At 43.4% G+C, this 27,967-nt stretch overlaps 1 protein-coding gene across 7 annotated transcripts in view; it reads left to right on the top strand.

The window, feature by feature from the left end:
- Positions 1–27,967, top strand: part of KALRN (kalirin RhoGEF kinase) — a 648,894-nt gene that overhangs the window by 372,993 nt on the left and 247,934 nt on the right. For all 7 annotated transcript variants that reach the window (XM_034999991.1, XM_034999993.1, XM_034999994.1 and 4 more), the window contains exons 16-21: positions 3,843–3,962; positions 9,506–9,697; positions 13,356–13,505; positions 16,411–16,525; positions 20,609–20,724; positions 21,185–21,307. In XM_034999991.1, the coding sequence (XP_034855882.1) occupies positions 3,843–3,962; positions 9,506–9,697; positions 13,356–13,505; positions 16,411–16,525; positions 20,609–20,724; positions 21,185–21,307 (816 nt within the window). The remainder of the gene's footprint in view (positions 1–3,842; positions 3,963–9,505; positions 9,698–13,355; positions 13,506–16,410; positions 16,526–20,608; positions 20,725–21,184; positions 21,308–27,967) is intronic.

The following is a 27,967-nucleotide window of genomic DNA, read 5'->3' as shown; positions in this document are numbered from 1 at the left end:
AAAAAAAAAAAGAAGAAGAAGGTAGCGGGAGGGGAAGAATGAAGCGGGGGAAATCGGAGGGGTAGATGAACCATGAGAGACGATGGACTCTGAAAAACAAACTGAGGGTTCTAGAGGGGAGGGGGTTGGGAGGATGGGTTAGCCTGGTGGTGAGTATTGAGGAGGGCACATACTGCATGGAGCACTGGGTGTTACGCACAAACAATGAATCATGGAACACTTCATCTAAAACTAATGATGTAATGTATGGGGATTAACATAAGAATAAAAAAAATTAAAAAAAAAAAAGAATACTGCTGTGTTCAGTTCTGTGCACTGTACGTAAAGGTAGAAAGGAATTGGGGTAGATCCAAGAGAGAGGAGACCAAAGGGATGAGCATTTGTTTCAAAATGGAGAAAATTAAGAAGACCCATAGTCACAGTCTATAAAACCATGATCACATGGAAGCATGATCACATATAATCTCATACGCTGTGAACCTTTAGAGCTAAGAAATGCCGGAAATATGACAGGCTCCGAGCTACCATCTGAGGGGCCTGCCCTTTGTCCTGTGGCCAGACTTTCAGAAATGACTGTGCCTTGTGGTAAGTCATCAGCAACAGCAGGTCTTAAGAGTCAGAGGCCTCGAGGGCATCCTCAGAGCTTTATTGTCAGTGTGACCTAGAGAACACAGCCCTATACAAGCAGCTTCCCAGCCTACCGGTTACAGGGGACAGCTTACCTTGCTTAGACGGCATCATCATTTACAGACATCCACGTCCAGTTAACCAAATCCAGTCTTCTCACTGGGGTTTGCCTGCACTTCCTTGGCCTGAGGAAGCAGTAGATCCCCATTTTCAGTTCACCCTCTCAGCTCAGACTGAGCTGAATTCTTGGCCAGCTCCTGAGTCCCCTGAGCAGCAATCAGCAATACTCCTTGGGTCCCTCATTTTTATAGACCTGACTTTCTCTGGTTTCCTATGGTTGTAGGGCGAGTCCCTGAATTTTGAAAGAAGTGTGGAATGTGAGGATTCAAAGTGACCCTCAAAGGTCATCTCACCTATAGGTAAATTGTTGCCTAAGATAATTGATCAACATAAAATGCTCATATTATGCATTACATTTTATGGTTTGCAGAATACTTTTACATGATGTTTCTGAGACCACACAGGATTAGTAAAAACAACATTTTATCATTTTTATTATAATATTTCTTCTACTCCCTTGCATTCATTTGGATGCTCATAGAATAAATAACCAGTTTTATGAATCAGGGAAATAAAGGACAACAAAAATAGAAAATTATACCAACAAAGGTTGTCACTGATCAGACAAGAGAGAATGGCGCTAACAAAACAGCTCGGGTTCCCACATCACATCAGAATATGGCAGTAAGCTCTACAGATACTGGAACAAAAATCAATAGCCTTTTTCCCTTCTCATTGTGAGAGGTATAAATGAAGAATCATAGCATTACCTAGCTTTGCTCCAAAACTAAAAATCACCACCTCCACTATCACCAGGCTTTACATCTTACCGCATGTTGCATCCACCCTGCTGTAGGAAGGGAAGACACTATTATGCTAACTTTGCAGATGAGAAAACCGAGGCTCAGAGGGGTGAGTGGTTTTGCCAGGTAGTAAAAAAGTCAGGTGTTCTAACCTCAGATTTTGTATTTTTTTTCCTTCACTAGCCCAGTCCGGCTTCTGGGACAGACTCAGTTATAGGAATCAGTCCCACCCCTGAACCTAAGTCATGGATATAAACGGGCATTTTTATCTTTCTAAAATCAAAACTCCCGCTTTAGAGACCTGGGATGCCTTTATATACAGCATTTGGGAAATAAAAATGAACAAGGATATCAAGGATATGGCATGACTTAATGAAAGACGTAGAGACTGAAGCCTATGATATCTGAATGGGAAGCTAGTAAATGGAGATCCCCACCACCAGAGCTCTAACTGGTGTTCCCAGTTGGCTGAAACTAGAGAGGAACAGATGCTAGCAAGACTTAGGAAGCCCAGAGGGAGTCAAATTGCCCCTCAAACGTTGATTTGTGATGCACACGAAGTAAATGTTTCTCTGACACCCTCAAATGAATCTTGAACCAAGCAAAATGCAGTGAATCATGGCAGAAGGACTTGCATAGTTCAAAGTATACATTGTGAGCTCCGTTTTCCAAAGAGCTGAAGCATTTGGGCATACAATCCATGTATGCATATACCCAAACTTACAGGCAGCTTTTGGAAATCATTAGCACCTCCAGCCAGCCAGCCCCAGCACACCACTGGCATCAGAGATTTAACACATACACTCTGAGACGTTATATCTGCAACTAATTGCTTTACAGATTTGGCATCTCATCCACAATCTGCCAGACTGGCCATGAATTAACATCTCAATCTGAATAGCCCAGCTTCAGCAGGATTTTTGCCCCAGTGTTATCCATGTACAATATGTCATCAGTCATATTCTGCCCAAGGAGGAAATTTGAGACACGCCTATGAGGATTATGGGATAGGAGGGACCAGGCTTAGTGTTTTTCTAATTGTTTAGCATGAAGAAGTTGAGAGGAGAAAAAAAATCTGCAAAAATCTGAAACAGATTGTGGTATCTTCTCCTTTGCCTTGAAGTAACAGATGGATGATATTTACGAATCTTGAAATTTCAGAAGAATTTTTATTTCCTCTCCAAGCAAACTCTTAGACTCCCTATTAAAGAAAATATTTAGCAATTTTCTGGTGACCAGACACAAGGTATATTTTCAAGGCCTGATTCTTCCAGTGTGATTATTTGCACTTGACTTGAGCTCTTAGCTAGAGAATTGCCACATGCCCATTTCACCTAGGACTGTCTAGACAGTGTTAGCTGTTTCTCCTTCTATTCTAAGATTCCCTAGTTGAACTTTCTTACCCCCAGTACTAATTAAGGTCACCTAGAAATTTTACTTAGCCTAGCCATTGCCTCTAGATAATTTAAATCAATTATAACTTATTCTCCCATTTTCTAATGATCCAGTGTATGGATTACTTATGCTGTTTTACTTGTTTTCTTTCGCCTTCCTCCTCCCTTTGGGTTGTTTATCTGTCAGAGCTCAAACCTGTCTATTCTTAACTATTTTTGCAAGGCATAGGAGGTTGGACCCACTGTTCAGGTGCAATTTGGGTATTGTCTACAGATAATCGTTCCCTTTTTCAAAAACATTACTGCATACTCACCATTTGTAAGGCACCATGCTAAGCACTGTGTGAGACTAAAGCGTGACTCATCTACTGCCCTAGTCTTCCAGAAGTTTACATTTGGGGGGATGGGGTATGGTAGGATGTTGAAATGTAGGTTAAAACAACTGAACAAGGCAGTCTGGTGAGTGCCACAAAGGTGGTATGGTGTGGTTGTACTAGATGAGGAGGATCTGTTTCTAACAGGAGTAATTGGGTTTGGAAGATTTCAAGTTGTTGGTATCTGAACTGGGCTTTTAAAGAAAGAAAAGAATGCCAATATATGGAATTTATTTACTTACACCATTCTACATTCTAGAGAGAACTTCAGAGATGTACATACAATACGATCCTATAATGTTTAAATTAAATGGGTAAGGAAATTGGGACAGAGGGGTAATAAGGGTAGAAAAGAATATATGTATCTAAGAATGAGGTTGATACTTACAATAAGCACCGTGTGGCACAAGGTGACAGGTAAGATGGCAGAGATGAACAATTTAATTATCCAGAGCCTTCCTGTCCTCTCTCTAAGTGAGGTCAGAAAAGATAGCAAGGTCTGACCTAAGGACCTGTCGGAGAAAGCAACAGCTCTGGGGAGGGTGCGAAGGCCGTTCATCTGTGTTCTTGTCCTGACTCCCCAGGTCCTGGGATGGATCCGCAATGGGGAGTCAATGCTCAACGCCAGCCTCGTCAATGCCAGCTCTTTGTCTGAAGCAGAACAGCTGCAGCGGGAACACGAGCAGTTCCAACTGGCAATCGAGGTAACACCCAAATCTGACTCCTCTGCCTTCCCTCTCCATTTCTGCTCTGCTCCTCAGACAGGTTGATTCCTCAAGATGTGAACATTCCTTTAGGTAGTGAAACCCTTACTCTTTCTAGTTAAATGGTCCAGGTAGCCTCCCTATTACCGAGTAACTGATGGGGAAGCAAATGCAGGGGTTCATCACCTAGTATGGAAGACAAGTGTTCACACGACAAATGTGCATCTTGGTCACTTATTGGTCCCTTTACCCATAAGGCCTCTGGTACACTGAGTTTTTGTACATTATGGACTATACACCATGTGAGACATGTGAAGCCAAAAGGTTAGAAGTCACTTCCAGTTGAGGAGCCCTCAGAATTGAGGATAAACAAGTACAGAAGTCATTAGTACATTAGTATTCCATTTTAAAACATTTGATTTCTATGTAATATTTAGATTTCATTGTCAGATTCTGCCTTCTAACAAGAACAATGAGCACAGGAGTAGTTGCACTAGATAGTTTGCTTCGCTGAAAGTAGTTGTTTAGTACCACCACCAAAAGAAGCCACATTTCAAGAGTAAACGGAAACCAGAAGTTCACCAACTGACACTTGTTCTAAAGCCTATTTTAAAACAAAATTCCTCTTACAATAATCTAAATTTTGCCATCTTGCTTTAAATAATACCTTTAATTATCCTTTCTACTAGAACATTCTCCTTCCCAAAGAGACTTGAGCTGATTGCTTTAGAGTGGTATGGGGAAAAGAGCAGGAAATGGGACATGGGAACTATATTAAAAATAAAGTAAGATCAGTACCAATGGGAACAGAGAGAAACCTTCAAAGATATTCATTACTTGTGGTTCCGTTTAAAACTCAACCCACTTTTGAATGTGTAAGAAATGCAAAGGTGTTATCTTCTACTAAAAGAATGATTGTTAAGGAGACTTTTCCACAACAATGATAAAGTTTTAACTGTTCGTGCCTATAAGTATATCTTTAATACAGTAATCAACTGATTACTAGCCATTTTTAAACTAGTACTGATTGATTTCAACCATTTAATTTTCTAGAAACCATCTTGTATGTGTGAACATAGCATTAACATAAATGACATGTTTCTATAAGATGCCTGCTGTCTTCTTAGGAAGCATTACTAATGGTAGTTTACTGTCTGGGATTTGAGATTTTAAAATAGACTATATATTGCACATACAGTGTGGGCAATCACTTTCTAAGGAGGAACTCAGCAGAGGAGAGAGTCTTTATTATCATCAGCTGCCTCTGTCTCAGTTTACTGGCATACACAAATATCAAAGTGTTAAGATCTATTCACCATCGAGGAAATATCAAGATTGGGGTCACAATGGAGAATCAGATACAGAGCGGTGAAAGCCCCATAGAGAGGCAGCATAGAGAGCCAGCATGAACAGAGGTTGGGCAGACAGACTAGGAGCGAGGCATGAAGCTGTGAGGGTGAGAGGCAGAGAAGACCACTGTTGGCCACACCTCCTCCTCGTTTATCTCAAATGTGAAGATTAACCTGCCCTATCAGGTAATTAACTTTCCTGTCCCCTAAGCAAATGTTGAGCCAATAAAACCAGGTATCATGACATGCTAGAGCATTTCAACGAGCTAGTGGAAAACAGTGGGTGAATGCATTAGCATTCCACCAGTTGCATAAACAGTATATTAATTTGTAACAGTGCTGTTGTACCTGTACAGAATAGAAGCTTACTAAGCATGTATGTCTCTTAATTACATGGGTGCAACTTGATCAAATATTCTTGGAATTGATATTGAGATCCCATGAGGCCCCTGTGGAGTATATGTCTATGGTCTGAAGAGGAGATGGCAGAGCAGATAGGATTTCTGGAAGATCACGGGAATGGAGGGCAGGCAGTGTCTGCAGCCTAGCTAAAGTAATGAATTTCAAATATGCTCCTTCTCCAGGTAGCCTTGTGCTTCTTTCTAAAAGCATTGGTTTAGACCAGGTTCTGCATCAAGGGGAAGATATGCCAGGGAAGATTTATGCAATTTGAAAGGGGATCTAACTAGTCTAGTTTGACTTGGCCCATTTTGATTGTAATTACTTACTGGATTCCAGTGATTGCTGATAGAGAACATAATTTGTCTTCTTGGACCCTAAGAAAGAATCCTGGGTTCCATAAAGGAAAACGAAACAGCTATGGGTAGGGTGACTAGATAATTTATTGTTAAAACTGAGATACTTCTAAGAGGGAAAAAGGGAACTATTAATAACTCAGCTAGAAAAATAGGCATATACTAGAACTATCATGGGCAGACTAGGATGTCTGCTCACCCTAGCTTGGGTGGCCTTATTGGTTTAAAGATTTTAGTCTCCCCAAAGAAGGTCAGAATTTTTACCTAAAGTACTCTGAGTTTTAGGAAAACAGAACCATTCAAAACAGAGAACAGCACACAGCAGCCAGAAGCATAGCTTTATCAACAAACCCAAATTATTGTTTGTTAGTATGCAAAATGGTCTGGCTGATGTGTTTTCAAGAACGGTGACTATCATAGAGACAAGCTCAGTTTGAAATCAATTTTATTTGAAATCCTCTTATGTAATTTAAGCATAAGCATTATGGCAGAGTAAGTAGTTAAAACTGGATAATAAATTCAATTGATTTGGTTCAATTTTCTTCCATGTACTCCTATGTTAAAATCATATAGTAACATCCTTGGTAATCCATGTCTTAAAGATATAACACTCAACAGGATTAGATAATAGTAGAAATAAATGCATAAGAATGATTCAAGCTTATCAAAGCAAAGATTATGTCATGTGCATAGGAGTTTGTCATTTGGAAATTAAAGGGGATGGAGTTCCAAGGACCATCAGATGATAATGAGTTTCAGAATAAGGAAGAGGATTTATTACATAGCCTAAATTATAGGACAATTAGAATTATTCCTTCACTCTCAGAGAAAAAGACATAATAATGGGGTTTTGATGACAATTATATGCTGGCTTCATATATTGAGGAGAAGCCAGTTAATTATCATAATCACTAATGTTCATTTGGTGAACCCTTCCTCTGCATGAAGCACTGTAGATACCATTCTAACTCTAGAGATAAAATAATGTGGTGTGATATGGTGAGAGTGAACATAGGAGTAGTCAAACCTGAATCTTATTCCTAGTTTCATCACCTTGTTGGTTGTATGTTTTGGGGCAAGTCACTCAACCAGCCTGAGCCTCAGGTTTTTAATTTGTGAAGTGGGAATAATAATATCCACCTTGTCGTGATGTCATAAGAACTAGAAAAAATATGCCTAAGCACAGTGCCTAGCACAGACTATACCCTTGGATAAATGACAGTTGTTAAAGTGATTTCTAAAACAGTGCTTGCCTTGAGAGTTTCACAGTCTAAGTATGGAGAAGCAGCCAAATATATTAGATGGGTGATATAGGAGTTCAAAAAAGTAGTTTTTAGTGAGTCTCCGGCTGTCCAAAAAGATTTTTTTGTTGTTGTTGTTCACTAAAAGGTAGGAAGAATGAAGGTAGCAAAAATAAGAAAGCACAGAGTGTGTTTTCAGAGGGTTTTTGTAAGGAAGTAGTAGATGATAGATAATGTTATGGAAGTAGTTCAAGACTACATTGGGAGGAGCTTTTAAGGACATCCTTCGAAGTTGGGACTTAATTTCATAGCAGTGGGAGAATGACTGAAGGCTTTTGCATGGAGAGAGGGGAATGATAATTATAGCATAAAATTAGAGTTTTAGAGCCAGAAGAACATTAGGAGTCACTTCATCCAAGCACTTGCTATTACAGAGAACCAAATTGATCTATTGGAAATGTAAGGGATGGGTTTGATGGATCAGAAATGGAAAGCAAGGAGGCTAACTATAGGACCACCGCGGCGGTCTAGGCATGCAGTGGGTTGGACTGGGACTTGGGGTGAGGAACAGCAGTCAGGAATGATGTCAAGATTGTAAACCCAGGTGACAACAAGGAGGGCACCATCAATACAAATGGTAGACTGCCGTGGGAAGATACTTCCAGAGGGAGGGATTTCGTTTTAGATGTGGGACGTGAGAAAATGTCCGGGAGGAAGCTGGAGGCTCTAATAGGGCAGTCAGGCCATTTGCATTCACTGACGAGCATTCCTCCTCTCCCCAGGAAGACCTGTCACTTCTTTTGCTAAGAATGCATCATTGTAAGTGGCTAACATGGGGCAGGCAGCTAGAGCAACCGAATCAGTGCTGCTGACCTCGAGTGGGAAGTATGGCAGGCAGCTCACCCTCACACCCAAAGACAATTAAAGATGAGGGTCCGCGATGTAGCATGAGAGACGAATCCTGGGCATCATCTACAAAAAGGAAGTAATAGCAGCCATGGGAATAGATAAGAGTTCTGCAGAAGTGAACACACACCAAGGGTGCACCTTGGGGTACCCCTGTATTTAGGATACAGGAAAAGAAAATGGTGCCAATAAGTAAAACAGAGAAAGAAATCAGGGATTTGTAGAGGATCATTTCTGACCCTCAGTTTACTTTTTCTTGCCGTGTTCAACATTTAGGAACTCAAATTCTGATATGGTCATCACAATTGAGGGCTAACTTAGTGGCCAAGCAAGGGAATAAAGGAGTCTAGGTTGCTAGAGGCTGTCATGCTAAAAACGAACACTGAGTACAGATTCCAGAGACGGGGAAGGGAAGCCAGGAGATGGGTGATAGACGGGGGGAAATAAATAGGACTGTGCAGACTGTAGTCTGGGATGGGATGAAGGGGGCCAGGTGATGTAGGGGTGAAAAGAAGGGAGTGCAGAATGGGTCAGCTCTTGGGAACTGTCCCGGCACCATATATATTTATATATATATACATATATACATATGTATATAGTCCTAGAGGCAAACATAAGTAATGTAATAATGTAGGGATTACATGTTGAGCTGAATTATCTACTATACTGCTTTGTTCCCTTCGTGGGGTAGCTAAGGGATGGTGAGATGCTACTCTTAGGCTTTATTAATCTGCCAAATTTATTCCTTCTACTGGAATCCTTTTCAACTAATGTTTAAAATGATTGTGTTGTTGGCTGAGCCTTGTATTATGTGGAGATTTTTTTCTTACATACTGTGTTTATTTAACCTGTCAAGTGGGGCTCAGCAGTAACCTCCTTGAAAACTCACCACAGTGAACAGTTTTATGATTAGATTTGAAAAGAAAAATTCGCTAATGTCTGAACCGGTCAGGGAGCAGATGTATACAGAAATGCGGTTTCTCTGCCGCAGAAACTGAGATGTCTTTAGAACCAGGGATGCGAGTAGGGGAGTGGGGGCCGGAATTAGGGTCCTGAGCATTCGGTTAATGAAAATGCATGATGTTCTTTTTTTTAAAATGTGCTTTAAGATCAATGATGTTTTAATCATCATGACAAAATGTTTGAATCCACCATTTAAAGCTCTTTAACTTTTCTGCATCTTTCCACTCACGCCTCACTCCACCCCCTCCCGTACCACGCCTGGGTCGTTCCCACGGACCTCTCTCTCCTCCCCTTGTGCCCAGTCCCTCTTTCATGCCACTTCCTTGCAGAAGACGCACCAGAGTGCCCTGCAGGTACAGCAGAAAGCTGAGGCACTGCTCCAGGCCGGCCACTATGACGCCGACGCCATCCGGGAATGTGCTGAGAAGGTGGCCCTCCACTGGCAGCAGCTCATGCTGAAGATGGAAGACCGGCTAAAACTAGTCAATGCCTCTGTGGCATTTTATAAAACTTCTGAACAGGTGAGGGAAGGGCTGTGGGATATGGGGGACTAATGTCAATGCAGGGTTGTTTTTTCCCTTCATCCTGCAAATCTGTAGTATCTCCCTCAAGAAGAAGCTAGTCCTCCCAATACTAGCCTTTGAGAGTAGAGTAATGATGTGGAAATAACTACAGTTAGCCTCCTTATAATATTTTCCATTAAAGAAGTGAACCGTGTGATTTGTTTCTTGTAAAATCTCAAACTCATCAGATCTAGGTGTTGAAGGAGAAATTAGGTGTATGCTGAATACTAGATTTGAGGGCTGTATCAGTCAGTTACTACCACAATAATGCTGTATAACAAACTACCCCACAACTCAGTGGCATAAAACAATAAGCATTTTGTTTTTAAGTATTTGAGTTCAGCTGATCTTGGCTGAGTTTGGTAGAACTGGGCCCCAAGCTGGAGATCTGGTCTAGATCTGCTTTCATGTCTCTCAGTCTCCTGGATCAGTAGCTACTTGAGGCAAATTTATGGTGAAAAGCAGGAGTGCAAGAGCCCAAAATCTACTGTGCCCCAAATCTCAAGTCTCTGCTTATGTCACATGCTCTAACATCCTTTTGGCCAAAACAAGTCACACAGCCAAGCCAACATCAGTGAGGTAGGGAAGTCTATGCCTCCAGTGAAGGTCAGGAGAGTAGGGTGACAATCTGCTGGACATAATCTGATGTGCCACAGTCAGGCACTAGGCTTGGAAAACACACAGCTCTTTTACTCATGGGGCTCTCCGTCCGGTGGAGGAAACACAGCTGTCTGTCCCTAGTAGACTATGAGCCTAGCTGGTAGGATGGTGCAGCTGTGGGAGAAAAGGCAGGAGATACGTACAGCAGGATGACAAGGATTTAGACCCCTTACTTTCCCATCTGTACAGCAATATGCACAAGGGCTAAGAGGATTTCTAACTGATTTGGGTGCTTTCAGGGAATTCTTTTATGAAATAGAGGTTTAAAACAGAAGTAATTTTACTCAATGTAAAATACTTTCTTCCTTGGAATTGCTCCCTGGTAGAAATAGATCAGAGAAACATTCTCCTCTGGGTGACTTACAGGGGCCATGGGAAAGTCTATCTGAAAGTAAATAAAACATGCCTGTCAGAGGGCCCTGTGGCCTCCACACCTTCTCTCCGTTCTCCTTTCTGTTGTTTCAAAGTGATGGTGCCTTTGATGGCCCCAGAGTTGGGAACAGCAGACTAAGGTGATTTATAGATTCAACGCAATCCCAATCAAAACCCAGCAAACTTTTTTGTAAAAATTGATATGCTGATTGTAAGATATATATGGAAATACAAAGAATAGCCAAACAATCTTGAAAAGAAAAACAAAGTTGGAGGAGTTACACTACCTGATTTTAAGACTTACTCTAAAGCTACAGTGATCAAGACAGAATGGTGTTGGTGTAAGAATAGACACAAGGAAAAAGAATAGAGATTCCAGAAGTAGACCCACAAATATGCAGTTGATTTTTGACAAAACAATTCAAAAGCGAAGTCTTCAACAAATGATGCCAGACGACTAAATATAGGCTTCCCCTGCTATCTGAAAGTAGAGTGTTCCTGTGAAAACTTTTGTAAGCTGAGATCAGATGTAAAGAAGCAATGACCACTGACTTATATGGAAAAAATTTTTGAATATTCCCAGATCCAAAAAGTAGCCTCTTTTAGGCCTTTCTGAAATCTTAGGGACACATCTTGCTAACGGATGCACAGAATAAGTCAAGATAAAGCACGGATGGTCATAGACACAGTTCAGAGCTGAGGCAGCTGGATGCTGAGATGCTGGGTTTAGTTCCCAGGGATGGAGCTTGGGGGTCACTCTCACTGCTTGGGGTGCACGCTGCCTCTGGGACAGCTCCACAGCTCACTGCAGAACAAACGCTAAACACTCTTTTCACTTTTTACCTTTTTTCATAAAAGTGAAAACCGTCCTCGTATCTCTTTCAGTTAGCAAAAAACAGGTATTAATGTAGGTCTTTCAAAAAAGTGAGGTGCGGGGCGCCTGGGTGGCTCAGTTGGTTAAGCGACTGCCTTCAGCTCGGGTCATGATCCTGGAGTCCCGGGATCGAGTCCCGCATCGGGCTCCCTGCTCGGCAGGGAGTCTGCTTCTCCCTCTGACCCTCCTCCCTCTCATGCTCTCTATCTCTCATTCTCTCTGTCTCAAATAAATAAATAAATAAATAAATAAATAAATAAATAAATAAAAGTGAGGTGCTTGTGAAAAGCAGGGAATACCTGTATCCAGATTTTTTTTTAAATGAGGTTTAATCCTTGTGTAGTATCATACACAAATTTTAGTTTTTGATGGGTCTAGAAGGGGACAAAGCACTACATTAAAGAATCAGGAAATTTGACCCCAAACTGACCTTGCCAAAGGTCACCTCTCTGGATTTGTTTCTTTACCTGCTAAATTAAAGGATTTATGCTTGATAATCTTTTCATTTCTTCTAGTTCCCAAGTTGATTTTAGTCCAGTATTATCATGGTATATAATTATGTCTTTTCTTAAAGTTTTTGCTTGTCTATAATCCATTTTCTCTCAAGATGTGGGCCCTCCTACACATGTTCATGCCTTGCAGGAGGAGAGGTGAGTGGTGCTAGAGGAGTCAGAATTCAGGGACAGGCCTTCTCATGACATGGGGAGCATGTTGGCTGCAAGGGTATGCTGCTTGGGACATCTTTCAGCTCAGTTCATCACTCAGTTGAAACATCCTATCCAACACCACACTCTTCAGCAAAAGGGATGACTTTCTCAGGCAAAGGGACCCAGGATATTGTAGCTGTCCCCCTCCCACCCCCACCCCCCAGCTGCCATATCCAAGCATTCAGAGCCTATTGGAGGAAAGTATAAGGATATGAGTTTCTATTTTCTGCACCCTTCCCTAGGCCTTGACACAAGACTGCCCTGCGTCCCCTTCTGTTACACCCAACCTAACTTCCATCCAAGTCCCATTCAAAATGCTTTTGCTTTTAAAGCATGGCTTCTTAGCACTTGGAGAGCAACTATTTTTTAAGTTAACCCAAATTTATTATCCTCCGAAGAAAATGTCTGTTTTGTAATAGAAGGCCTAAAGATGTCATTGCCTTATAACAATAGTTCTAGACAATTTTTGCTGGGATATTTTTGCCAAGGGAGGAGAAAGAAGACATTCACTGATGGCCCACGAGTCCCACAACACAAGCCGCTTCCTCCTTCACTTCTGTTGAGGGCTACTTCCTATAGGGCAAGTGACGATGGTTGGGCAAGCCTAGTATCTTCTCTAAACTTGATTTTCCTGCTCTGCCACATTCACAGAATTATCATAAGGTTCCAGTGATAGAATATATAAAAATCACTTTGAAACCCCCGAAATTACTGGTCTTTCTTCCTTTCTTACTCTATATACTATCCCTAAGTGATGTCAGCCTTCAGCCAACGACTGTCAGAAGATGATTCCAGAATCCATCTCTCAGTCCTAATCTGTCTCCCGAGCTCCACTGCATTGTGGACTTCCCTTCCATGTCCCAGGGGCACTGCATGTTCTAAATCTACAGACTGAGCTTCAAATGAAACGTGTCACCTGCGCGGGGTTCTGTCAGCTGAAGGTGCTCAGAAAACACTTCCCTGATCTATTAATTTACTGAGCCTTTCCTCTGTGGTTCATTAGGTCTGTAGTGTCCTGGAGAGTTTAGAGCAAGAATACCGGAGAGACGAGGACTGGTGTGGCGGACGAGATAAACTGGGGCCAGCAGCCGAGATCGACCATGTCATCCCACTCATCAGCAAACATTTGGAACAAAAGGAGGCCTTTCTTAAGGTCAGAGCACACTGTCAATCCAAGGTCACACACACACACACACATACACTTCATCATATGGGCTTTCCATCCACCTGTTTTTCCTCATTTCTTATCTAAAGGGAGGCATTTATAGAGATGATATTGGCTAGTTAATTTGAAAGGCTGAAAAGTTATGCTTCCAACGTTATTTATTTCTCTCAGCACTTTCTATATAATTAGACAGTTATATACCATTCCTGCAGGGGCCATGTTCAAATATCTTAATATCCCATTGATGTTGGTAATTGAGAAAAACACATAGTTTCACCCAGTTATGTTTGGTTTATGAAAATATTTTCAATTGAAATATATAAGCCTTGGGGGCACCTGGCTGGCTCAGTCAGTAGAGCATGCAAACTCTTGATCTCAGGGTCCTGAGTTCGAGCCCCCATGTTGGGTGTAGGGATAACTTAAAATAAATAAATTTATATATATATATGTCTAGATATAAAGCAGTATTAAAATAAATATTTTATAAATGGATGATGCAAAATTTAGGGCAAAAATTAAATAAATTTAGACACCTTATTTATTTGCCAATCTAACAATTATCAATAACCAATAGCTGTAACACCATTTATTCTGTTGCATGAAGAGAAAAATACCTCATCTTGTTTCTTTTGTTCTTAATAGAGCCCCGGCTTCTCAGGGAAGAAGCACAGTCCTGCTCTGAGCAGGCTTTCAGCTAGTGTGGAAAGTCCTAGTAAGCCTCTTTCTGCCAGCCTTTGATCATCTCTCTGACAGATTCGTCTGTGTTAAAACTTATCTAAAGGCTCTGTTTACTCTCAAATTTCTTGCTTTCATGTTCTGCTTCCTTTCAGGTCTCTGAGAGTACAAAGAGAATTTTTATACCCTGACATGTTGCCACTGCTTTTCTATAACTCTGTAATTAACTGACTTTCTTTTATTAGGGATTTTCTCTACTTGACCACCCCTTTGAGTTTCACTTTTTTTCCCTCTCACCCTCTCTTTTTGAGATGGCTTCTCCCTACCCTCCTCCTATCTATCAGGTGTCTGCACCTGAAATCAATCAAAACCCTTAGTAATCAGCTCTTACCAATAAGATTAAATAAAAAGGCTTTATACCGGGCTTAAGAGATTTTAAAAGTCTTCAGTACCATAAAACAACGTTTAAAACAATGACTGAAAGAGAGCATATGACTTTTAAAAGACGTATAAAGATACTACTTCATAAACTTACATGTTTCTTTTGAAGAATGGAAGAAGAAAATGTTCTGGTCTAATGTTTTCTGTACATGCCTAAAAGCATAGGTGAGAAACTCTCTGTTGCTGTGGGAATTAAATGCCCGATGGATGGAACATTGAGCTGTTCCATTTAAATGTATTAGTTGATCTGTGTTGGATACCTTAGCTTTGGAGCACCATCCACGTGCTCACTTCGGCAGCACATACACTAAAATTGGACCACCATCCAGCTGTTAAGTTCATGGACCTCATAATAGATGGACCCACCCAACAGCCTTTTACCAGAGCTCCCAGAAACCCCTACTGTTAATGCAAAACTTAAAATAATTTTTTACTATGTAATTTATAGAATCAGTTGTTAAACATAAAAAGGTATTAAAGTTTGACAGTTTGGTCTAGATAATATTGGAAACTGTAGATTGAAAATTATTGGACTAGGGTAAATAGCAGTCCCCCTTATCGATGAGGAATATGTCCCAAGACCCCCAGCAGATGCCGGAATCTGCGAATAGTGTTGAACTCTATATATACCATGCTTTTCCCTACTCATATACACCTATGATAAAGTTTAGTTCATAAATAAGTCGCAGTAAGAGATGAACAACTGGTAATAGATAACTGATAAAGAGAACAACTATGACAATATACTGTAATAACAGTTATGTGAGTATGGTCTGTCCCTCAAAATAACCTCACTGGACTGTCCTCATCCTTCCTGTGATGGGGTCAGATGATAAAATGCCTGCGTGGCGAGACGAAGTGAGGGGAATGGCGTAGGCACTGTGATGTAGCAATAAGCTACTTACTGGCCTGACAATACATCAGGAGGACCACCTGCTTCGGGACTGCAGTGGATTGTGGGTGACGGACACTGCAGATGAAAACCGTGGATAAGGGGAGACTTATACTGTCTCCAGACTCATACAACAGAAAAAATTCTGCTCTTTAAAGAAATTCAGAAATTCTGTGGTCTTGAGAGAAACTAGAAATACTCTGTCCATAGTCCTAGATTCCAGCCCAGGTGTGCTTCATGATTGCTCCCTTTCTGGGCCTGGCTCTCCTCCGTGGGCACAAGGAGAGTGTGACCTGTCCTCTCTGCCACCCACAGCTGATGGGAGGCATAAAGAGGGTAGTGTAAGGGCTCTTATTCCTGTGTGTGGATCCGATATTTTCCAGCAGCAGGATATTAGTGTTATTGAGGTGGGGGTGGATTTTAAGGACAGATAAATTTTTTAAATGTGGGTGACTTCCATTTAGATAGGGAATGTATGGTTAATAGGCTTATTTACCAAATTTGCTTTCTGGAGTCTAAATTAAACAAATGTGAAAGTGGCTTACTCCCGTCGTCCTCTAAGAGGCATTCTGGTGACAGAGGAAAGCTAGCCTGAGACGTTAGTACCTATGACCTTAGTCATACTGAATCAGCAGAGAGGCAGTCAAGGGATGGCTGCATTCTGATTTTTCTCTGGGATGGGAAGGGGGGGAGAGGCCCAAGGAGTAATTCTTTACGCCACAAAAGGGTGAGCCTCCCGCACTGAAATGGGAGTGTCTGTGAACCAGAAGTGGCCTCCGGGGCTCTGCTCACCCAGAGCTCCAGAAATTTCTCCACCAACACCCCTTCCACAGGGTCTCAGAGCCCATGGCCCTGCTGGGGTCCTCACGCCTCGGTCTCTTTCAGGCCTGTACCCTGGCACGGCGGAACGCGGAGGTGTTCCTCAAGTACATCCACAGGAACAACGTTAGCATGCCCAGTGCCGCCGGCCACACCCGGGGACCTGAGCAGCAGGTGAAAGGTCAGTGCGGGCGTCCGACCGCGAGTCGCGTCAGCAGCACAGACCGGATGCTGCACACCTGGTCGCTATGCGCTCCCGCATCTCCTGCTGCTTCTCCTCCAATAAGAAGACATTTGATGTGGGGTGGCATGGGCTGTGGGGATTCAGGGGCAATGTTTAAACGTGCATCGGGATTGGGAAAAGGAAAATGAAGATAAAATTTCCCTAGCACTTTTTGGTTCATCTTGATCTTAGAGCAGCACTTAACAGGATTTTCTGAAGGAACAGACATGGTCTTATATCTACACGGTGCATATAGAAGCCACTAGTCGAGTGGGCGCAGAGCACTTGACTCGTGTGGCTGATGCAACTGAAGAACTGAATTTTTCCTTCTACTGGATATTAATTAGTTTAAATGTAAGTAGCCAGACGTGCTAACGTATTAAGAAGCACAGACTAGGCTATCTTACAGCCTGGAAACGAGACACAGACTGAGAATCGTAAAACCAAGTTCTATTACATTTTTACTTACTGTGTGAGCTTTTAAAACTTCAGTTCTCTTACTTTAAAATGAAGGGCGTCTGAACTCTTGCTCATGAAAATGTGGCCCCCGGACTAGCAGCCCTGGCATCACCTGGGAGTGTGTAAGAAACAGGACCTCAGGCCCTGCCTTAGACCTACTGAATTAGAAGCTGCATTTTGGCAAGAGCTCCTGCCAACCCCAACCGGATGATTTGTACACACATAAAATTTAGCTAAGTACTGGTCTAGAAGTCTTTAATCTCTCTCTGAATTCTATAAAGTGTACAATTACATGAAAAAATCAGTAACCTTTAATAATTGCTAATTATGTGACCACATTAAGCTTAAATTATCGGTGGTATCACTTATGCTGGACCATGCAGAAATTAGCCTTTGAGTGGGTGAGGAATTTTTTTTTTTTTTTAAGATTTTATTTATTTATTTGACAGAGACAGAGACAGCGAAAGCAGGAACACAAGCAGGGGGAGTGGGAGAGGGAGAAGCAGGCTTCCCGCTGAGCCGGGAGCCCGATGTGGGACTCGATCCCAGGACCCTGGGATCATGACCTGAGCCGAAGGCAGTCGCTTAACCAACTGAGCCACCCAGGCGCCCGAGTGGGTGAAGAATTTAACAAATGTCATCTCAACACAGCAGAGGGCTCCCAGCCTGGAGACCGAGGCCAGGGAGGGAGCTGAAACTGACTTGGAGTGAGGGGTGGGGCAGGCCCAGGGCTGCAGAGCTGATAGTGGGAGGTGCTGCTCAGGGAGCTCGGGAGGTGGCAAGATCAGAGGCCACTGGGAAGAATTAAATTTAGGAATAAAATTCTCTACAGAGAAGAGGGAGGCAGGGTTCCTCTCCCAGATGTGCTCCCCGTTTGAGGTCCAGGGACCCTGTGGCTGGCTGGCCCATCCTGCATGCTGCAACGCTTGTGTTCTGACTTAGTGATTCAGGCAGCCGTGTGGGGGAGGCCAGCAGCCTGCTGAGCGAGCACATGCCCCCCCCATACCTCAGCGTGCCGCAAGCGTCAGACTCCCAGAAAGAGCAGGATATGCTGCACCTTCATGGGGGTGAGGGCAGGTTGTTGTCCTTGAGAAAGCTTTCCAGAAGGGGAGAAATGAAATCTGAAACTCGTCAGGATTTTTGCCTGATCAGGGTTGATTCTCTTAACCACGCTGTAAGATTCTGCAGTGAGCAAAGCTCTGATTAGGAGACAAAAAGATTAAAGTAAACACTGGTTCTCACTTGTCTTTGCCCAATTGAGGCTTCCATCTGAGCAGGGACCTACAATCTCTCCTATACCCATTTCTTTTCTACCCGCTGCCTGGACCTAAGGCCAGTGCCACTTATTTTAAGTTTTTGTTAAAGGCGCAATTATTATGGCATAACAACCAAAAACACAGTGACATACGACTGTCAGCATTTATTGTTCAAGTCACTGTGCATTGGCTGGGGATCAGCTGTCTTGGCCGGGTTCAGCAATGCGGTTCTGCAAGCCTGGCTGCCTTAGGGCCTCACTACAGGGTGGAGTCTTGTCTGCTCCACATGTATTAATTCTGGGACCTCAGTTGAAGAAGGGGTTACCCAGGAAAACTCTTACAGTGATGAGGGCAAGGTCAAGGGCACAAGCACACTAAATTCCTGCTTGTATAATATCTGTTAACAACCCCTGTACCGGAGCAAGTCACATGGCTGAGCCCTAGGGCGGGGGTGAGGAGACTCAATTTGTCTCTTTGGGGAGGATCTAAAAAGTTACATAATAAAGGCATGGATATAGGGATTGGTGGATAATTGAGACCTGTGAAAGTTCTCAGCCTAAGGGAAGAGAGACAGATTTTGTCCTGAGAGAATCAAACTTCCAAGAGGATGCATGAAAAGTTCTAAGTACAAGCACTGCAAATTGGTTGTACCCTTTCTTAAAAAAATTTTTTATTGAAATGCAATTTAGTTAACATATAGTGTATTACTAGTTTCAGGGGTAGAATCTAGTGATTCATCAGCTGCATATAACACCCAGTGCTCATCACATTAGGTGCCCTCCTTAATGCCCATCGCCTGGTTACCCCATCCCCCTACCCCCTTCCCCTCCAGCAACCCTCAGTTTGTTCCCTTATAGTCAAGAGTCTCTTACGGTTTGTCTCTCTCTGTTTTTATCTTATTTTTTCCTTCTCTTCCCCTATTTATCTGTTTTATTTCTTAAATTCCACATATGAGTGAAATCATATGGTATTTGTCTTTCTCTGACTGACTGATTTCACTTAGCATAATACTCTCTAGTTCCATCCACATCATTGCAAATGGCAAGATTTCATTGTTTTTGATGGCTGAGTAAGATTCCATTGTAGATATATACCACATCTTCTTTATCCATCTGGGCTCTTTCCATAGTTTGGCTATTGTGGACATTGATGCTATAAACATTGGGGTGCAGGTGCCCCTTTCTATAAAGCACAGTAGTCTGTGCTTCACAGCCCCTATAGCCCAGAGGACCAAGGCTGCTAAGGACTCAGGCTCTGAAGTCAAACATTCCTATCTGAATGACCCTGGGTAAGGTACCTGCCCTCTCTGAACCTCACTTTCTTCATCTGTAAATGGAGGTAATAAAGGCACGTGCATCACAGGGGAGTTGACGTGAGAATATGTGCCTGCCACAGAGTGAGTGCTTAATAAATACTGATTTTTCGTACCATCGTTATCATGTACTAGTATCTAACAGAGTTAGCAGGAAGCCGGAGGCAGACATAATACAGACTAAATGTGAGTGCTTCCAGCCTAGAGCACACTGTTAAAACACATAGGGAATCTGGGCACGTGGCCAGCTGCTGCTGCAGTGACAGGAGGAGGGAGAGACTGGACACGGATGGACACCTGCCGTGGCCCACCATGGGGCTACATGCCTTGTGCATGTCCTCTCACCTGACATCACTGGAGGTAACACGAGGAAAGCTCTCACCTTTTCTTATGATCAGATCGCAACAACACAGAAACTTGGACCTAGAGACGTGATTCTAGGTGGACGCAATTCCAACACAGCTCCCCTTCGCTCGTGACTTAGGGGTCGTGCTCTTCCGGTGCCGTGTGCACCGCCTCCTGTACAGGGCACAGAGTGGGGCTCGTGAGCCGGGTTGCCCATGCAGTTACTCTGGTCCTCACGCTCTTGTTCCTCTCCCACCCTCTCCCAGAACCCAAGAGGGGCTGGGATTCTTATCAAGTCCCCTTGCTGTCCATAGGCTCCAGGGGCCAAGTGAGTTAGTTGTCATTTTAAGAGCGGACACTTCCCAAGGTCTCTTACTATCAGGGATTGGTTTTGGGGTGAAGAGAATCAGGGTCACCTTTAAGTTCCCCTGGGGGCATGCTCTTCCTCCCTTCACTGATGGAACCTCTTCAACAGTTTCCCGCCTCAGTCCCTCTGATGTTGCTCCCCTCTGGGAAATGCTTTCTGGTCCTCACTTCGGGTACCTGGATTGGTCCCCTGGGGAGGCGGGACAGTCACAGGTGTCTGGCAGCTGGGGTGTGCAGTGCAAGCAGCCAGCCAGACTTGTTTGGGGCCTTCCCGAGCCAGTGCCCCTCTCCTCTGCCCCACAGCCATCCTGAGTGAGCTCTTACAGAGGGAGAACCGCGTCCTGCACTTCTGGACCTTGAAGAAGCGGCGGTTAGACCAGTGCCAGCAATATGTGGTGTTTGAGCGCAGCGCGAAGCAGGTATTTCCACGGCTCTCCCGGCTTCGCCTCCGTTCGGGGCACTGTGCGGACGCCCAGCTGGCCACAGCATGGGACAGTCCGGAAGAGGGTCATGGAGGCAGGCAGAGTAGACACGGGAGGCGGTGCTGACGAAAGGAAGGAGAACGGACTGTCACTTACCCGTCAGTCAGCCTTTACCAAGCACGTTGTACCAGGAGTTGGGAGGAGATGCTGGGCTTAAATGGCCCCTAACCCGTGGACGATGCTGGGCCTGGACTAGAAGATGAGGGCTAGTGGATGAGATGCTGTCTTTACTGGTAGGCTATTCCGAGTCTAACAGGAGAGGGCTCAGTCAGCTATCTGCTGAGTGAATGTGCCAGTATTTCCCGGGTCTGTCACACTGTCCCAAACAGTGTGGCAGTGCATGTTTTCCTAAGGATAACTGACTTTTGGGGGACTGGTGGGCTGTCTCCTCCCACAGGCGCTGGACTGGATCCAAGAAACAGGTGAATATTACCTGTCAACACATACCTCCACTGGAGAGACCACAGAGGAGACTCAGGAACTGCTGAAGGAATATGGGGAATTCAGGGTGCCTGCCAAGGTAGGAAGCACTCGGGAGCCCACCCCGCATCCACCCAGCACTCCCCAGTCTGGCCAGGTTCATGTTATGGAAGGGAGAGCAGCCCCTCCACACTGGAATGCTGACCACAGGGCGGGTGGGGACGCACGGGTAGGGTGATCTCCTTTGAAACCTGAACACCCAGAGAATTGCAGCTGTTGGTTGGAGCATCTGTGTGAGGGAAGTCAGTTCCTCTACACTGTGCTTCCAGGTCTAGACTCGGCTGTATTCTTTCAGACCCAGTAAGGCAGAGGGATGTATTCATGTGAAATGCACACTGCATGTGTGAACATCTGCACCTATCTGCATATTCTTGATGTTTGAATGGTTTGGGAAGTCTGCCTTCTAGGCCGATGACTATGGATGGGTTCACAAAGCAGGTGAGTGTCTTACTTCCTGAGCTGACTACTTCCGTCTGGCCTCAGACCTGCAAACGGACCAGGCTGGGGTCTCTGGGGAGCAAAATATGCATTGGCACACACACCCACACCCTCACACCCCCACTCACACGGAGGTGGGAAGTGCTAGGGTAGGAGGAAATGTGTTTTCACAGCCAGGATTTGATCTGAGGACCCTTGGGTTGGAATGAGAATCTGATCTGTCTCCGTTGGCTCTTTGTAGCGTCTTCATCCCTCACACTGGGCTCCCTGCCATGGAGGAGCCTGTCTTGGCATCGCTTTCTCCACGGCAGATGCTCTCCCCGGATGAGAGCTGCTTTTGTGGGGCATCACGGCATGGGCGGGGGGAATGTATTAATGCCCATCCTCCCCCAGAGAGCCCTCCGACACTAAAGGCAAGTTTCCTCCAGTTTGCTGTGACAAAATTAGGCCCTCAGCCTCATTCCTGAACGTATCCTTCAGAAGGGGATATTCACTTTATGACTCCTACACTATGAACTTTTGATAGTGGGAAACCTTCCCCGCATCCCTGTGAGCTTTGGGGCCTTTCCATCTGATGTGGAAGGCTGTCACTTTAGATAAGAGACTCATTTCAGTACCAGCTAGAACAGACAGCACTAGGACGGTGACAGATACACGGAACTCTTTTCAAATCTAAATGAAAATAGCTTTTGAATTACCTACTTTGTGTCTATCTGCCCCTCTCCAAATAGAGTCAATAATGAATCGTTGACAAGCTGAATAGTATCAGATCCACTGGTGTTCCTACCCACATAGGATGGATTGTAGTAGAACTTCTTAGGATCAGAATCTGTTCATAACCTAAGTGGAAATGTAGAGAATTATTTAGTCCATTTAAAAATCTTCCTTCCGTCTTTCTTCCCTTTTCCATTCGTGTTGTAACCACTGTAATAGGGTTCCATGCTTGTGGCCTTTCCTTCCTTCCCATCCATCCATCCTGCTCATCATTGCTGTTCATCTTTAAGACACTGGGTGGGTCATATTACCACCCAGTCCAAGAACTTCAGTGATTCGCCAGCGCCTTCAGGTGAACAACCTCCACAATGGCATGACCTTACCTCCTCAGCTTTATCTTCATTACTCTTTCGTGTAAATGTTATGCTCCAGCTGAATGGATGTATTTTCCTACCCTCTGAGAGATACATCATATACTTTCTTGCTTCTGTACCTCCTCTATATGATTTTTCTGCCTACAATATCATTTTCTTCCTTCTAGTTTATACTTTTTAAAAAGAGCACACCTTTCTACTGGACTGCCTCCTCCTTTGTTGATCCTGCTGACATGCCAGGCTGTGATCTGGCCCATCCCTGCACTTTAGCCCTTGTTGTCTGTCTGGCCCTTAAGGGACCTGCCATGAACTGTCCTGTTCTCCAGTAATCTGTGTCAAGTGTTATCTCTGATATGAGCCAGCAAGATCCCAAAGGATAAGAACCACACTTTATTCACTTACGTGACTGAATCATGCATTGAAGAGAGGCTGCAAACACTTGTGAACCTGGGGAAAAAAGAAGTTTGAGTAGATTTCAACAACTTCCTTCCCCAAATCTGTATTTAATATGATTCTATTACTTTGGCTCTCTCTGTTCTCTATGCCTCCTAACTTAACTCCACAGTAGGGTTTCATTTTCCCTTCTAACATGTTCCAGGCCTTGGGGCCATTTGTTATTAGGATATCTACAGGGTAACAAATCCAGCTGAAGAGCTTCTGATAAAAGGGCAATAGCCTCCTATTCCACTCCAGTCCCACTTCCCAGAGGCAAGCCTCCTTTAACCAGCCATCTTTAATTGTAATCCTTGCAACCAGTAAAATGAATTTGAAATGGAAGCCAAATTGACCTTAAACCACAAGAGGATACATATGGTGGCCTTCACAACTAAACAGGGCAATAGAGCATACTGAGTGTACTGAATTACTATACTCTGCTCCAAAGAAGCAGATCAAGTAGAAGGAACACTGAATATAAAAAGGTACTTTCTACATAGCAATCCACAAGTATAAGAATAAAAATAAGATAAAGAGAATTTGGGTGGGGATAAGAGGATAACAAAATTTTTCTTATTGCGGTAGGCCGTAGAAAATCCAGTTAGAAGAATACACAAGATGTTTTCGTATTGTGGGTTTCAAAAATTTTATAAGGGGTCAAGGCACGTGATGATAGGAAAGCTTAATCATCTTGACAGCTGGAAGAAATCTATTTCTTTCTAATAGCAAAACTTTTTTTTTTTTTTTAGGTTCTTTGGTTTTTTGATTTTTTACAATTCAGTGGTTTTGGTGTATTCACAAGGTTGTGCAACCATTGCCACTAACTAGTTCTAGAGCATATTCATCACCCCCAAAACAAACCCCTCACTCCCCATTCCTTCCTCTCCTCAGGCCTGGAACTACTAGTCTATTTTCTGTCTTTGTGAATTTGCCTATTCTGGAGATTTCATATAAACAGAATCATGGAATCAGATAATATGTGGTCTTTTGTGTCTGGCTTTTTTCCCTTATCATAATGTTGTCAGGGTTCATCCATGGTGTTAGCATGGATGAACCCTGACATTCCTTTGTGTGGCTGAATAATATTCCATTATAAAGATAGGCCACATGTTGTTTATCCATTCATCAGTTGATGGACATTTGGGTTGTTTTCAGTTTTTGGCAACCATGAACAATGTTGCTATGAATATTTGTACACAAGCCTTTGTGTAAACATATTTTTTTCAGCTCTCTTAGCTATCTACCTAGGAGTGAAAGGGCTGAGCCATATGGTGACTCTTTGTTTAACTTTTTGAGGAGCTGCTGACCTGTTTTCCGAAATGGCTATGCCATTTTCCATCCCCACTGGTGGTGTGTGAGAGTTCCAACTTCTCCACGTCCTCTCCAACACTTGTTATCATTCGTCTTTTTAATATAGCCATCCTGGAGGGTGTGAAGTGGTATCTCATCAGGGTTTTAACTTACATCTCACAATGAGGAATGATGTTGAGAAAAACACTTTTCTAAACTGGTCATTTTATCTCTGAAAGTGAAAGAAGCTTTGAGACAAATTGGACTTAATTCTTTTTTTTTTAATTTTATTTTATTATGTTATGTTAATCACCACACATTATTCTTCTTAACAAGAGAGAATTAAATGATAACAAAAGTGACTGGAGCCTGAGCTGAACTAAATTAGGTAATTCAGGACTTCAGGCCATGAGGAAAGGGGACACTGGGCTTGTCAGACAGGTGCGTTAGACTGAGAAAAGGAGAATAGGAACAGTTCAGGTAAAAGGTGGGCATTCTGTTTCTGAGACTCAAGAGGAATATAGCTCACATGTGATAGACATTTTTGAAATATTTAGTTTCTCATATATAATGACAAACTCTCCCCTCTGGAATGAATATGAAGATATATCTCAAGAGAACTGTTTATCCACATCAGGAAGCTCAATAAGTTCCTAGCTACAAAGAATGTATCAGTAAATACAAGGAATATCAGCAATGAAAGGCAAATTGGAAGATGATAATGAGATTACAAGAATAACATCAAGAAGGCTAAATCTTAAAGACTTGTGAGATGTGCAAAAGACACCGAAAGGACTTTTTATAAACTGTATTCAGAGTAGGGTTCACTGATTAGGGAAAGATGGTATGATATTAACTGATCAAAGGAAGGAAGGAAGAGAAAGGGGGGGAAAAAGATGAAAAATAGAACTACTGACCCCTTCTTTTTCACCTCTGAGTTTTCTATCAGATTACATAGAATTCAAAACAGAAAGAGCAAAACATACATTATAGGGGACCCATGAAGCCCAAGATAAGTGGAGATGTCTGTTCTAGATTTCCAGGTCCAAATGAATTATATTCCCTAAAGACTACCTTTTGTCCACTAGATCAGTCCCATACTTCTGACCCTACCATTCAGAGGCCTCTGCAATCTGACCCCCATTTTATCAGTCTAGATAAGTTACTCTGTTTTGGTGGCAAGATTTGAGTTTCAAATTGGTTTGAGTTATGAAAGGGAAAAGATATTGTGTGGCTATATGTGGAAACAGAGAAGCCATGGCTGGACCTCCCAGGAGTCCAAGAAAATCCGAGTGACTTTGGCCTCATGGGCAGAACAAGAAATGTTATATAGTCTCACCTCTGGACGTGAAAGCTACACCAAGGGCAGTTCCAGCAACCCCCCTGCCTGATCATGTCATGACAGGGGATCAGGAATATGTGATCACTGTTACGATTCAGCTTGCCCTTCTCATCTCGTTTCTGCTGCCTGTGTTTTCACTTCTACCCTGCAGCCACCTACCGACTTCCCTATGCAGTTCAAATCCCCAGAAAAACAACCCTAACTGACCCAGCACATTGCCCTTGTCCCTGTTTAGATGGAGATTTTAGGCCAGGAAGCCACAGAAGTCAGTGGCTGCATCTTGACGGACTGCCCAAGTGAGACAGGTTTTTACCTCTGATCACATCAGCTGTGGCCAAGCATGTGGCAGCTCATGTGGTGCCCCCATGGTCACTCGTTTGTAAGAAATCACTTCAGACTACTCTCAGTAGGTGCTGTGGGCATGGTTGGGGTCCAGTGTATGGGTTGGATTTTTTCATCTCATTCTTCCCAATATAAACCCTCAATTCTTGCTGGTCCAGCTTTACTTACCTCCAAACACAGTATTTACTCACTAATTCACTTACTCAGCATTTATAGTATGCCTACTATTTTCTAGACTTTGGAGATACAAATGAATAAGATGTAACACTTCTAGAAGTGCATGGTCTGACGGAGACATATAAGTAACTCACGGTGTGGCAGTGTGGGGACACTGGAAAGGGCATTCCCCACTCAGCTTGTGCGGAGGAGAGGAGATGAAAGAGGGCCATTGGATAGAAAGCGAGGATGAGTAGGAACCACCCCTCACAGCGGGAAGAGCACATGAGGTTTGGCATGGCTGGTGTTTAGGGGCCATGGAGAGCATGGCAGCTAAGGTATGCCAAAGGTAGGTGAGGCCACATAGGGAGGGCTTGCCTACACCACCCAATTTACTGTCTGTTTGCTCCCCCAGGTTCCACACATAGCTGGAATACACTTGATCACAAGGCATTCTCCTTGTTGCATCTGAATTACAGTTTCCATGTTTCAGAATATGATTTCTGGTGATGGAGCTGCCGGGAGGGCTGGGCTGCCACCAGCTGGATGTAAAACCCTGATTTCATGCCCAAGTCTCCTCACTGAGAGCAGAAAATACCTATTTTCAAGAGTTTTATGTAAAGATTTCTTGATTATGGCTGCAAAAAAATTAATCTCTGCTTTAAATAAATAGCAAACCTTATAACAGTTTTTTTCAGAGGGAAAAAAAAAAACCCACCTAAATGCAGTAAGCTCTACAAGTCCTTAGGCTACCAGGGGTCTTTTCTTAACCAATTTCCAGTGCTGTTTTTCTTTGCCTTATCATGGTTGAGGAGCTACTTCTGCTATCCTCAGACCCACCTTCTTCCCTTCACGACAAAGCTCTTCTGGGCCCTTGTCTCCCAGCCTGGGGACCAGCCCGCTGTCCTGAGATAGGAGAGGCTCGAAGGTGGGAGCTGCTGGAGAGCTGGAGCCCACATCTCCCAGGCCTTGCTTGCATTTCCGGTCAGAAGCTATCCCTCCCTGGCATTTCTTGAAGGTTGGGGGGAGGGGCCATTCTCTTGTGGGAGGTCTGTAGATGAGCCTAGAAAGAGAGGGAGGAGGGTAGAGTAAAGAAAGGCTCTTCTGTCTGTTCTACTGTTGCTCCAGAGATTTTTCTGCCTCAGTTTCCCTCAGCTCTCTAGATTCTAGCATGATCCAAAACCTGAATCTCCGGGACACCTGGGTGGCTCAGTCGGTTAAGCGTCTGTCTGCCTTCAGCTCAGGTCATGATCCCAGGGTCCTGGGATGGAGTCCCGCATCAGGCTCCTTGCTCAGTGGGGAGTCTGCTTCTCCCTCTGCCCCTCCCCCCCTGCTCATGCTCGCACTCTTTCTCTTTCTTTCAAATAAATAAGTAAAATCTTAAAAAACAAAAACAAAACAAAACAAAAAAACCTTGAATCTCCTCTCCTCCAATCCAAAAGCTAATAATTTTATTTCTCAGAATATCATTTAAATATTCTTTCCTTTTTCTTAAAATTAATCAAGCTTCCCTGATCTTGGAGTTTCAAAATGGAATCTTAGGATAAAAGATGAGCAAGTGTTTACTTCTTTGAACATCTCCTTTGTTTCCATATCTTACCCAACGTAA

This window comes from Mirounga leonina, unplaced genomic scaffold (assembly GCF_011800145.1).
Source record: "Mirounga leonina isolate KUSES-001 unplaced genomic scaffold, KU_Mleo_1.0 Mir_115, whole genome shotgun sequence".
In the NCBI taxonomy this organism is placed as follows: Eukaryota; Metazoa; Chordata; class Mammalia; order Carnivora; family Phocidae; genus Mirounga; species Mirounga leonina.
The sequence above is the reverse complement of the archived record's forward strand: the minus strand, read 5'-3'. Positions and strand labels throughout refer to the sequence as shown.